The sequence below is a fragment of the Protomyctophum bolini genome (genome assembly GCF_963924005.1).
Source record: "Protomyctophum bolini genome assembly, chromosome: 12".
NCBI lineage: Eukaryota > Metazoa > Chordata > Actinopteri > Myctophiformes > Myctophidae > Protomyctophum > Protomyctophum bolini.
The window spans coordinates 4,505,471-4,518,595 of NC_137873.1; the positions used below are offsets into that span (position 1 = coordinate 4,505,471).

General features: G+C 42.0%; 1 protein-coding gene across 1 annotated transcript; it reads left to right on the forward strand.

Moving 5' to 3' along the window:
• Positions 1-1,945: 1,945 nt before the first annotated feature.
• plxdc2a (plexin domain containing 2a) lies at positions 1,946-10,358 on the forward strand (the record flags this gene model as incomplete). Its single annotated transcript, XM_080777905.1, has 13 exons — positions 1,946-1,958; positions 2,866-3,092; positions 3,368-3,511; positions 3,767-3,836; positions 4,071-4,193; positions 4,719-4,837; positions 4,932-5,031; positions 5,166-5,261; positions 6,094-6,175; positions 7,247-7,307; positions 7,408-7,639; positions 9,684-9,841; positions 10,143-10,358. The coding sequence occupies 13 exons, from the start codon at positions 1,946-1,948 to the stop codon at positions 10,356-10,358; spliced, it is 1,641 nt and encodes a 546-aa protein (XP_080634031.1).
• Positions 10,359-13,125: the final 2,767 nt, after the last annotated feature.

The window sequence follows — 13,125 nt, forward strand, 5'->3', positions numbered from 1 at the left end:
CCAAAACTGCAGACTTTTGTTATCGTTGGATAATGTTTTGTCCACATGCAATTCCATGCTGTGTTGATGTTGGTACCATAGAAGAGATACCAGGCAAATCAAAATAACAATTCTTCTACATTTTCTAATTGTGTAGAGTTCTTGTAATTGCAGATGTTTAACAATAATTTAACTCTCTCTCTCTCTCTCTCTCTCTCTTGTTCTTGTTCAGCACCTTCTAACTTTGTTTTTCGAAAGGTGCTTTATAAATAACATTTACTTACTTACATAACTTTTGAATGAGAGCTTGGTTTAGAAAAGTCTATATTTTGTGCTAAACTGTAATTGGTAATATATTGAATAACATATAAATGTAGGCTACATAAGCGAGCGACGCGTGTTGTACAGTGAGCGCGCTCTGGTTTCTTAATTGGCTAGCGTTTGGCTAGCCCTACAAGTCAGAACTGAAGTGGCTGACCCACGGGGTTCCGAGAGGGGCTAGCGTTTGGCTAGCGATATTAGCACACACACACACACACACACACACACACACACACACCACGAACCAGAGTTTTCATTATTAGCATTTAGCTAAATAAGCAACATGACCGACTTGGGGGGTCTGCAAACTCTGCATGGCAGCTAGCTTCTAAAAATATTAAAATATTAAACTAATATGAATGGCTGCCTACACTATCAATGTGAGTGACTATTACTCTAAATCTAGGAAGACAAGTAAAGACCCACCTCTTGACGACGCTGAATTTGAAGGGTAGTATAATAGTTCACGCTTCACAGTCTTGACAGGTGTCGGTCAGGACAATAATGAACAAATGAAAAGTGCGCGCGCCGGTTCAGGACAGGTCAGACCAAGAGCCTTACGACTTTGAGGGGGCAGAAACTGTGCGCGCGAGCGCTGTTCATGCAGCCTGGACTGGAGAGAAGCTGGAGTTTGGATTTGAAATACTGTATGGTTTAGGGCGGCGCAAATAGCAGCATTTTTTAGCCCATGTGTGCAACGGCCTACGCATAGTAGTCTACTGCATAATCTAAAATATATATATATAAATCGCCACTAGCCTACTGCATGCATGCTTTATAATTAATTGCATTTTTATATAGGTTTCCAGTTTCCACGAACAAATTTAAAGTCTATTCATTCTTATATTTGGAATGACAATAATGACTTGAGATGGACGCAGATCAGCAGCTGACCGCTGGTTCAGTAAACTTCCCAAAGATCATGACAGAAATGTAATTTGCGCTCTTGTTGAATTGTCCAAAAAGGGTTTCCATGCCGCCGGTGCCGTGCGCAACAGCGCAAGCCAAACAAAAGGCCAAGAAGACAAATGAAATGCATTGCTGGCTGGCACACATCAACAGACTGTTGGCCAGGCTGAGGCTGAGCCAACACTTTGCTCTCATCCGCTGCTGTAGGCTAATGACGCAGACGCAGTGATGTTCCTCCTCCACGCAACAGCTTTCCATAGCCTTAACCTACTACTACTAGTAGCAGTACTGCTGCCATACAAGCTTCAAGCTCCCATCGCACTGATCGCAGACATACAAGGACTAGGAGAAACAGGTCTTCAACGTTCAACTCAGTTATCGCATGGATTTCTTTACAGAGAAAGGGACGCCAAAGAACTAATGAGGAATACATTTTCCCGGAATGATTTAAGGCTATTTTACGCACGGGGCTAACAAACTTTAGGCTATATAATAATGCAACACAATTTCGCTGTCCACGGTCTCATACGGAATTTGGTGTTTCAGAAAGCAGAGCCTTTTTTGACCTGACGGCTGACTAAGAAAATTGTGACAGTTAGCGTCAGAACAGCATATTACGCATTTTGTAAAGTTCGAACTTTGATTGGGAACCATGGTGATTACTGCAGCAAAGATAGTCCATCTCACCACGGGTTGTGCGATGGCTTTACACTTCATTATAAGTCAGTTGGATGTAATGTCTGCTTATGGTAAGTCTCAAATCGTGCTTTTTTCTTTTCAAAATCTTTTTATTAGATTTTTTGAATATTCAGACATGGCATGAAAGCAATGTTGATGTGATCAAAATATACTATAGCCTGTATATGACTTCTGGACACTTCCATCACCATAAGAGTATAAGGTTTAGGTAAAAATAAGCTTCTTGTATTTGATGATGTAGAGTAGACTAGAGCTACACAATAGTGTTCTGGTCCTGTGCATGTTGCACATCATTGACCATTCACACCAAGTAAGCTATCACATTTCTATCGCATTATTGTTTGTGGCAAGAATGAAGGCCTGAGAGTTTACATACAACCAGGCAACAAATAACAATCTTATATTTTGACCGTTAAGTGAATGGTCATTATAAAGTTAAGCTATTCCACATAAATGTCACTGGACACTCACTGGACACTCTTGCCACTCCCCCATATGGGACTGTTGGTGTGAGGAATGTGAGACATTCCTTCACTCTCTGCTGTGAAGGAGAGTCTTAGCACACAGTGTTGTCACTGGAAAGGAGAATGATGGGGTGACCATGTGTGTTTGGTTGGGATTGTTTTTGTCCCACTGCGTACGGAAGTGTCATGAATATATTTAGTTGTCAGTCAGTCTCCATAGGATATTTTGAATATAAAGGAGCTCAAAGGTCCAGATTCGTGTTTAACCCATTAAGACCTGAGGTTGATTCTACATCTATATACAAACTAACATTTTCAAGGACTGCAAGACAGTTTGAGGGTCAAGGAGCTTGTATATCTGCCATTTTTGAATAGTCAACTAACACATTTTGACCTTTAGAAGTTCTCTCAAACACAAAAATCAAGAATAGGTTAAAAAAAAAGAAGTGACAATGAATGAACAAGAACATAGGCCCTCCTTTATGATCCATAGGAGTCTACCAGCCTGACACCAAGACACTGGCCCCTCCAGAAGCACGGGCCGACATAAATGAAGAGAGCCCCAGGATGAGGTGGAGGAGATGGGCATCAAGGACAAAGTCTGTGTCCCCTAGTTGGGCCATTGATAAGAGGGGTCACTACCGAGATCAGCACCAGCTAGAGGAGTCTGACCCTGACCTGCTGACTGAGGAAGGACATGGCAATTCTACACAGATAGTGGTAGGTGAATATTGTAGTATACAGTACAGTGCACTATTCTTTTATTTATTTGAGCAGTTAGAGCAGAACGTAAACCCTCTAGACCAGTTATTAATTCATATTACATCCCACATTTTTTTTTATGGGATGGGTATGTATTTTTTCTTTTTTCTTTAAAACTTAAAAAAATCAAATAAACAGGCTCTGAAAATGTATCCATCTACATTTTTGGACCAATGGACTTCCATAAGTTACTGTCCACCACTGGCTTCAACAACAGAGTTTTCATTTGACAGGACATTGATCACATCTACTATACATCTAAAATGTACGGCTCAGGAGACCCTGCCAGCAGAGAGCTGTGGGTGGACATCGATGGGATGGAAGAAGGCAGCTGGAAGGTCCATAGCTTCCTGTCCACCACCCACAGACAAGCAGCGGTATGGACTTTGTTCATGAGAATAGTTTGAATATAGTCTTTATCTTCTGTGTATAAAGTGGCCAATGGAGGAATACAATGGAGGAATACACGACAAAAGGGGAAATGTATAGAAAGAAGATTGGAATCGCCGGAATCTTAATTCAGGCAATTGATTTTACTTCCAAGCGGAATAGAACAAAGACACACTGCATGGGACTGAACTCAAAACTTGCGTATTTTTCTTATTCTCTTATATGCTTCCCTTTGCTTTCAGAGAGTGAATCTGTCCTTTGACTTTCCTTTCTATGGCCATATACTAAAGGAAATCACTGTGGCAACTGGAGGTAAGTGTTCTACAGCTTCTGTCTGCACAATTATAAATCATTAAAATGTGTTGAGACACGGAATAAGGTACAGTGCAATAATTTGTTTCAGTCCAGAATATCAGATGAAAGGTCATGAAATGGTTTATATCCATCACGCCCTACAGAATAACTTAAGATGACCTGTGTGTGTGTGTGTGTGTGTGTGTGTGTGTGCGCGCGCGTGCGTGCGTATGTGTGTGCTTTCCTTCACAGGTTTCATTTACACAGGAGACATCATCCATAGGATGTTAACAGCCACTCAGTATATTGCACCTCTGATGGCGAACTTTGACCCCAGCATATCCCCAAACTCCACTGTGCTTTACTGTGACAATGGTAATTTAACACATACGTTAATAGGAAGACCAACATTGAAAGCAATCCACAGAAGAAATACATTTGTACTGTACAGGAAAGATGCTGTAGTCAAATTCTTCCATTCTCAGCGTTGAATGAACATAATTATAATATGTACTGATATTGTGCAGGTGGACAAGTTCACTGTAGGTGTTTTCATTTCGCCTTTTCAAAGGGAATATTCGCGAGGGCCTCATGCTGCATTCACATGGAATCAGGCAAGCGGTTGACGGCAAATGGCACGGCACGGAACGGAACAGTAAAAAGATTAAATATTTTAACATTGATGCCATCTGCCGTTACCGGTTCTGGCTGCCATGCCGTCCTGTTCCGTTTACCGTCCTGCTCCCGTCCACTAAAATTAAGTCTGGTTTGCCGTCTACCTCTTTCCTGATTCCAAGTGAATGCAGCATCAATTGGACAGTATCAGATGACCATTAATGAAGAAAAATGTGTGTGTGTGTGTGTGTGTGTGTGTGTGTGTGTGTGTGCACACGCGTTTAGGCACAGCGCTGGTGGTGCAATGGGACCAAGTTCATCTCCAGGACAGTTTTAACTTGGGAACATTTACGTTCCAGACCACCATGCACAGTGACGGCCGTATCATCTTCGCCTACAAAGAGGTGGCACTCCTCTTCATCTTATCTATCTTATCTTACATTAGATTACATTAGATTACATTACATTACATACTGTAATATCTTTTTTTTTTCATAGATCTCCATTGACATCAACAACATCAGTGCAAAGAATCACCCCGTTAAAGTGGGCCTCTCAGATGCATTTGTGGTGCTTCATGATTTGGAGCAGATTCCAAGTAAGTAGCACAACATAGAGATGTAAACTTGATTCGAGGTAGAACTCAATTCAAGGTTCAAGATGTTCTTCTGTCAAAAGGGATGTAATACCATCCGTATGGGTTCTGTCCACTGTCATATTGTGTTGGTACAGACGTCAGGAGGAGAACCATCTATGAGTACCACAAAGTGGACATCCTGAAGTCCAAGATCTCCAATTCTACAGCCATTGAGATGCTACCTCTACCCAGTAAGTCATCTTTACTAACAGTTCAGATCGTGGGTCTTCAACACGTGGTCTGGGACACTTAGGGCAGCGGTGGGTCAGGGGTAGAGTGGCCGGATGGTAACCGCAAGGTTGCTAGTTCGAACCCGGGCTCCCCCAGAGTTAGTGTCGAAGTGTCCTTGAGCAAGACTCTGAACCCCAAATTGCTCCTGATGTGCTTGTTGGTGCCTTGCATGGTTTCCGCCGCCATTGGTGTATGAATGGGTGAATGTAATGCACAATCTATGTAAAGCGCTATATAAATGCACCATTTTAGGGGGTCTTCTGAGACAATTTGATATAATATCTACTGGGGGTCCCTGCTTAATCTCTCTCTCAGCTTAGTGGTCCCCCTGGCCAGAAAAATGTTGAAAACCCCTGGTTTGGATGCAAGCTGCACAGCTACTGTACACTACCGTATCTTATGCAGTGGTGGAAAGTAATTAAGTACATTTACTTAAGTACAATTTTGAGGTATTTGTACTTTACTTGAATTTTCAGTACTTTTACTTCTACTCCACTACATTTCAGAGGCAAATGTTGTACTTTTACTCCACTATAATTATTTGACAACTTTAGTTTTGATTATTATTACAAAACATACATTAACCACTTCAGCACTATACACATTTTGGCCATTTGAAAATAGCCGATCTACAAGCAATGTGTCGCGATGCGACGCATTGTAACAAAGTATTTCTACATTACAGTATTCATACTTTTACTTAAGTAAAATAAAATTCCACCACTGATCTTATTGCGAGGCTCCGACCTCCTGGCTCTTCTCACTCAGCCCATTGTGTTTGTACATCCCCAGCATGTCACCAGTTCTCCAGCTGTGACGCATGTGTCACGTCTCAGATTGGCTTCAACTGCACCTGGTGTAGCCGACTGCAAAGGTACGCAGGAATTTGTTTTAAGTTCAGATGCCATCATGGATTCATCTCTATCACCTCTCTGTACATTTTTTGATTGAGATACATTGCATAATCTATCATAAAAGAGTCTTCCTCTCCTAGAGCGAGCGAGCCTCGCGACCTTAGAGTATATATGAATAGAGAAGACACCCGAGTTCTCCTTCCATCCACTTGCATTAAGTTGCTCAAAAGCGCATGAGGCGATTTCACTCCTCCTTCCGTGTAGGAACAGAGTGCATTCTGGGATGGATTTGCCTCAAACACATGAACGCGCTGCCGTTGACTATCATTGTGCCGTTTGTGCGCGTTCACGTATGCAACATTCGTTCACGTGTCATGGCCTCAAACACATGAACGTGCGCAATGATAGTCAACGGACCAGCGCTGGCTCGAGCTGCAATGACAAATTCGGCCACTATGTCCATTTCGCCTCAGGGTTTCCTCCGGGTGCCTTCTCTATTAATATATACTCTAAGGTCGCGACCCCTACCGACTCACCAACGACCTTAGACGAGAGGACCCACTGAATTTAAGCATATTACTAAGCGGAGGAAAAGAGACTAACAAGAATTTAGGATTTAGGGGAAAGAGAGAGAGAGAGAGGGACAGTAGATAGATGCATGACTATACTTTAATTGTAAATTGCAGCCACCTCTAAGCGCAATGGCTATGCAAAAGGCTCTGATTATTATATTTGATTGAATCCATATATAATACAACAAAAATCACACCCGTGTGAAGTGAGGGGTGCTCTTATCATCATACATCATCTCATTCCGGCCAATCACAATTTGCGACCTCACTTTTGTCTTCAATGTTTACACAAACCTGGAAAGCTGGGCATAGTTGGGGCTACAATTTAGGCCCTGCTAGTACATTGAGTTTAATAGAGCATTGTGTTTGTCTTCTTGCATTGATCACTACAACACGATACGATAAACACAATACCTTGAAGTCTGTATGGTCTTCTCTTCAAACACCATATTACACCAAGCGACACCAATGTCCTCTTCACTTTCATAATATCGTACGGTTTGTGGTTTCTGTTGTCAGATGCTCCAGTGGCTTTGACCGTTATCGACAGGACTGGGTGGACTCAGGCTGCCAAGAGGAGGTGACCATTATGGATTGCCTTACTGTAAATTGCAACAGCACCGATTGTACTTCTGTACAAGAGAATATAATAATGTAAATCGCTCCTCGTCTTTTTTCAGAGACGGGATCCTAGGTGCACCACCGCGGTTATGAACAAGTCCCGCAACACACTTCACAGCCTTGTACACGTGACCACTCCCGTCATCTCGACCACGTTGCAGCAGAGGACCACCGGCAGCACCACCTCCCTTCCCCTTACAAAGACCTCCACCACCAACAGCCCCGTCAGCAGCACTACACCCAACAGATCTGTAGCTACGCCCCAGTCAACTACCAGCACGCCTACGGAAGGTTGGTACTTGTACTTGTAATTGTTACATTACTGGCAACTAAAAATATGAATGTTATTTACCTTCCGTTATGTTTACCAATGAAAATGTCTGCAGTGAAAAGGGTCTGTTTGTCAGCAGAGGAGTCTAATGCTGTGGTCAATATTTGGATATTCATATGCATGCACTGCTTTGAAGAAAGTGATTTTAAGACAGTAGGCTACACTACACACCATTATGGGTATGAAGCTCTTATGGCCATGGCTACTGTTACCGTGTACCATTGGCATCACACAAATACACACAAACTGTAAGCCCAGTAATGAATACCCTTGCAGATATTATTGCGGTGATGTTGTGTATTGCTGCCTTGAGGTCAATGCGATATACAGTAGCCTCCATGAACTTGCCAAGTGATGCTGAGAATGTGTTGTGATGCCATAGTTACAGTACTGGACAGATGAGATTTGCCGAGGTTAAAATTAGTTTCTAATAATGTCTTTACCACCATGTACTGCAGGAACTCATAATGTAATAAAAATACACTATAAGTGCATAACGTATGAATGGCTTTTTGCTAAATGTAATAATATATTACATGATTACACCGTCACTACAGTATGTGAAAAGTTATTACTACATTATGCACTCATGGTTTCATTATGAGCTGATTATTAGACTATGAGCTTTTATTCTTTTTTTAAGTCATTACATTATGCATCATTGTTATGTATGAGCCATTATTACATTATGAGTTTCTCCACACCAAGCTGTATCATTTTACACTGATGAATCTCACTGTTTTCGCCCATGTTTATCTGTCCTGTTGTGAGACCATGTAGTCACTTCTTATTCCGGCCTATTTCTGCACAGGGTAGGGCTACTGTTATTTTCATCTCATCATCAGTAACTGTTTGTTGTCACTGCATGGCTCTTCTGGCCCAAGTTATTCAGACTCCGTCAGAGGGTATGACAGTTTGAGGGTCAAGTGGTCAGCTATTTGCCAGCCCTCTGTTAACTCATAGATGAGCATATACAATGTCATGTTAAATACTGCATACTCTGCCCAGTTGCTGAGGGATGACGGTATGGATGTGTATCTGCCTGTGTGGCTGGGTCGGTTTGTTTTGACATGTGCTCTTTCCTGGAAGGAAAGGTAGAGTTGTTCTTGAGCGTAATCCCAAGGTTAACAGCAGTTCGATGGTGGGTGGAGCACGGCAGAGTTCTGAATGCTACAGAAGGCCATTACTTGGTACTGTATGGCACTGTACCATACCATGTTATACAGCACAATAGCACTGTATGGCATGCTGTACCTGCACTATGGAATTTATTTTTAATATATATATATATATATACAATTACTACGCCCTCTCTCTCCTAGGCCAATGTGAAAAGGCTGCTATTTGTTCTTATGCCTTTAATGGCAATCGGATGATTTGATGCATTTGGTTCCAAAAATGTGTTCTCATGTTGGCGTTATAACAGGCTGTTCTGAAAATTTGGAGGCATCCAGGGAGTGTGTGTGTGCAAAAGTTTGGCATCGGCCAGGCCAATGGTGCCGGAGATTAGCTGTCCACGGACAGACGGACACACACGGACACGACAGACGGAGTGCAAAACATACTCTCCCCATGCCTTCGGCTGGTGGAAACAAGCAATGAGCACCACACCCAACTCTCCACCATTCACCTCTATTAGAACACAGAAGAAAACAATATAATACAAGCCACAGATAATGGAAATATATTGCAACTAATCATAAAAATACCAAATATAACCAAATACAAATATATAATAATGAATACAAATACAAAATACGGCTGGCCGTAACAATGACCAACAAAATATTTAAAAGTGAAATATCCCTGTATACAATGTATATCTAGTACATCTGCACGTCTTTAGTGGTTACACTAACAGATTCAAGTACACAGTTGTTCCTTGCTTTTGCTGTCATAATTCGTTACTCTGAATAATATGCCATCGATAATATGGTTGAAAATGAGATCAGATGACGTTCAGTAAGGCTTGCTGTATCTGTAACTGTATCTTCTGTGCCACAGCGAGCGAGTTGGACGGCACGGAGGGCACAGAGGAGCAGCTCCAGACCGGTCTCCTGGTGGGCGTCGTCCTGGTGATGGTCATCATGGTGAGCGCCATCCTTCTGACCGTCTACATGTACAACCACCCCACCTCCAACATCAGCCTGTTCTTCATGGAGGTCAGTGTGTGTGTGTGTGTGTGTGTGTGTGTGTGTGTGTGCGCATGCGCAAGCATATTTTGTGCGAAAACATTCAGAAGTAAAATACTGTATGCATAAAAGAACTGCATTTGAGTTTAAATGTGAATGCAGCAAGGGATGGCAGTTGCCATATATGCCAAATGACAGCCCTGCCCAGAACAGAACAGGGACGCTATAGGGTTCATGCGGTTAATATTCCCCCCCAGTAATGCATCCATTCTTCTCCTAACTGACCTCTATTTATAGTCTCCACCGTCCTCTTTGCCCCCTTTCCGCACAGAGGCGCCCCACCCGCTGGCCGGTAATGAAGTTCCGTCGGGGTTCAGGGAACCCCTCCTACGCTGAGGTGGAGACCCCTGGCCAGGAAAAAGACAGCATTGTGGTCATAGACCCCAAACAGTCCTTCATCATATCAGGTAGAAGAGAGAGTGACCTAAAAGAAGGCTTTATCGTTCCTGATCAAAGGGAGCGTTTCCTGGTTTCAGACAACTCCTGACCAGAACTACTATGTATGTATCCCAGGAGCCTTTATGGACAGAGCTGGTTCTCTTGATGCACTGGAGCATTTCTTCCTTGCATCGGTTGAATGGTTCCTTCAATTGTTTTCTGTTCATCTACTGCTCAAGTTGAGTTTGAGGACAGAACTGACCCATTGTCAGCCTGCTGGTTGGTCGGTCAGGGACCAATCAGCAGCCTCAGTAATAAATATCAATAAAAGGCAACTGAAAAACAATGGTAGTGGATGGAGACAACCAACAGCAACCAGTCGGTGCGAAGAGGGGCGGGACCACGGGCAGGACTTGACAAAGGGTGGAAATGGTGATGCAAGTAAAATAGTCGGATATCGTTGCCATAAAAAGGGACATTTTTGTATTGTACAGTCCGTATTATGATGTGATAGCAATGTCAAAATGGCAGCTGATTACTTGTTTTCGGCCCTTTTATCTGATATAAAATTGTGAATGGCATAACTAAGCAAATAATAGGCCGATTTGGATGATTCTGCCATCAAAGTGTAGGTTTTCTGGGGTGCCGAGTTGATTTATGAGGTGACTGAAGCAATTCAAGTGCCGTGTCATGTGTCAAAAGTCAATGTCAAGGTCATTTTAGATCCAAAATGTCCTATAATACTACACTAAACCGTCTTGGACTTCTTTTGATCATGTTTTCTCCCTCTATCGTAAACATTGACTACACCACATGATGTCTATAGATGTCAATGGCGGTCTGTGCGTTGGATTTGAAATTACGTCAATAGACATCATTGGCAGTCAATGATATTGAACTATGCAACCTCTTCCTCATCAGAACTATCCTGTTCAACTGTAGGCATTGAATCACCCTCAGGTGCTTGGTTTGTACAGTTCTGGAATTTGCAGAGGTCTGTACATCTCAACCCATTGCTGAGACAACTGCAGTTAGGAAGCGTGCATTGCATACTCGTGTGCACATTTACAGGCCAAAAACTCAAGGACTACATCTGGTACAGGGGCTGTGTGCATCCATCGAATTGCTAACTAACTGTCCACCATCAACAGTTGTCCATCCACTCTGTATGCAGATGGGTGAGTCTGCAGAGAGCATCTCCATATTCGAGTCTGGTATTGGCACATTGGGCATGGAGAAATAGACATTCTCTACATGCCATGGTAGAAGTTGACTGGAATCAGCCTTCCTTCCGGATCTCGTTCAGGTCACTGGAGGTGGTCCCAGACAGGTACCAGCTACAAGGGAGCTGCTGCACTTGTTCAAAGAGCTCTGTTGAAACATCCAAAGTCTGGCCACGTTGTTTGAATGTCTCCTGAAAATCTGGGTTTTTCTTCAGATTGCCATGACCAGCAAGTCTGAGTTTGCGTTGTGTGGTGGGGTACAACCTTGAGTGTGAGAGTTCCTGACTCTTCAAAGTAATGTCTAAATGGTTTCTACATCCTCATATACCCATAAAAAGACTCATGATTCTATGATGTTTAATTCAGAAGTTTAACATGTACCCTATTTCAGAAAGGTATTGTGGATTTGCGAGAAGTATAATTCAGCATGTCTGTTCTATTATGATATTGGTCATGTCCATCCATGGTACAAACACAATGAATGATATGGTTTTGCATAATCAGATAATACCCCTAAAAACATATTCAGCTACCCTTCTGAAACTGCTATCACACATTTTCTCACTCCTGGATGTCAGACGAACAAAATGATACCACATACAGTACTGTATGTCTTGTCCCTTTTAGTGGCAACGATATCTCATCCGGCCCAAGGACTAAAATGTGTAAGTGTTAAATAGCTTGAATAGTCTGATAGTAATAACTGCCATAGTGTGTTCAGTAACTAGCTCTTTAGTAAACAGGTCAGAATACCAATTTCATCCAATCAGGAGGAGAGAGAACATGTAATACAGGATATAAAAGTGAAATTGTAAGCGATGAAACAAAATGAGCAGACAAAATTGGTACTGGAACACAATACATTTGAAACTGGGTTCTGACCTTTGCACGGTTCTCTCTACGGATTGAATATATATATTTTTTTTTACTAGAGCTGGAGATATGGGCAGATGATTGGAATCTAGAGCTTCAACTTTTAAACAAAGAAGTATCTCATACCGGTACAACACCTTTAACTCAACATAGGATACATTTTTACTAATTGACTCAGCTACAACATGTGGCTTCATTTTTTTATGTATTGTATGATTGTATAAGCTTGTTGAGCTACAGTATACCTCCTCCAAGGACTGACTGTGACTAATGAGAGGAAAGTTTTTTTTTTCTTTTTTTTTTTTAACAGCATAAATCTGTACTAATGTAAATATTCCTCTGTCTGGTGACAGGTACGTGTGAATACGTGGATGTCACAGAGTGACAAATCGACTGAAACTAACTTATTGTGTTCTGTGCTCAGGTCATTCGCTTTGTGTTTACTGTAACATATCCTAAAGGGGCTGGAAATTAAAATGTTTTTATTACGGTATATGCATGTCTTCCTTCAAAAGACGGCTTGTTTTTTTTTCCCAGAATTGTTGTGTGTTGTTCCCACACTTCCCACACCTCCTTCAGGTTCAGGAATGTCGTATATGGACGCTATATCCTCCTCGTCTCAAAAATACAGACGAAATTCCGCACCTTTTTTCACCCACCTTCATGTACCTTAAAGGAGGCAGTGTAAACGCTCCTGTGCTTGTGAGAACTAATGACAACATTTCCACCTTCAGTGGAACAAAAAGTTTGAAACTTTGTCAAAATATATATATTATATTC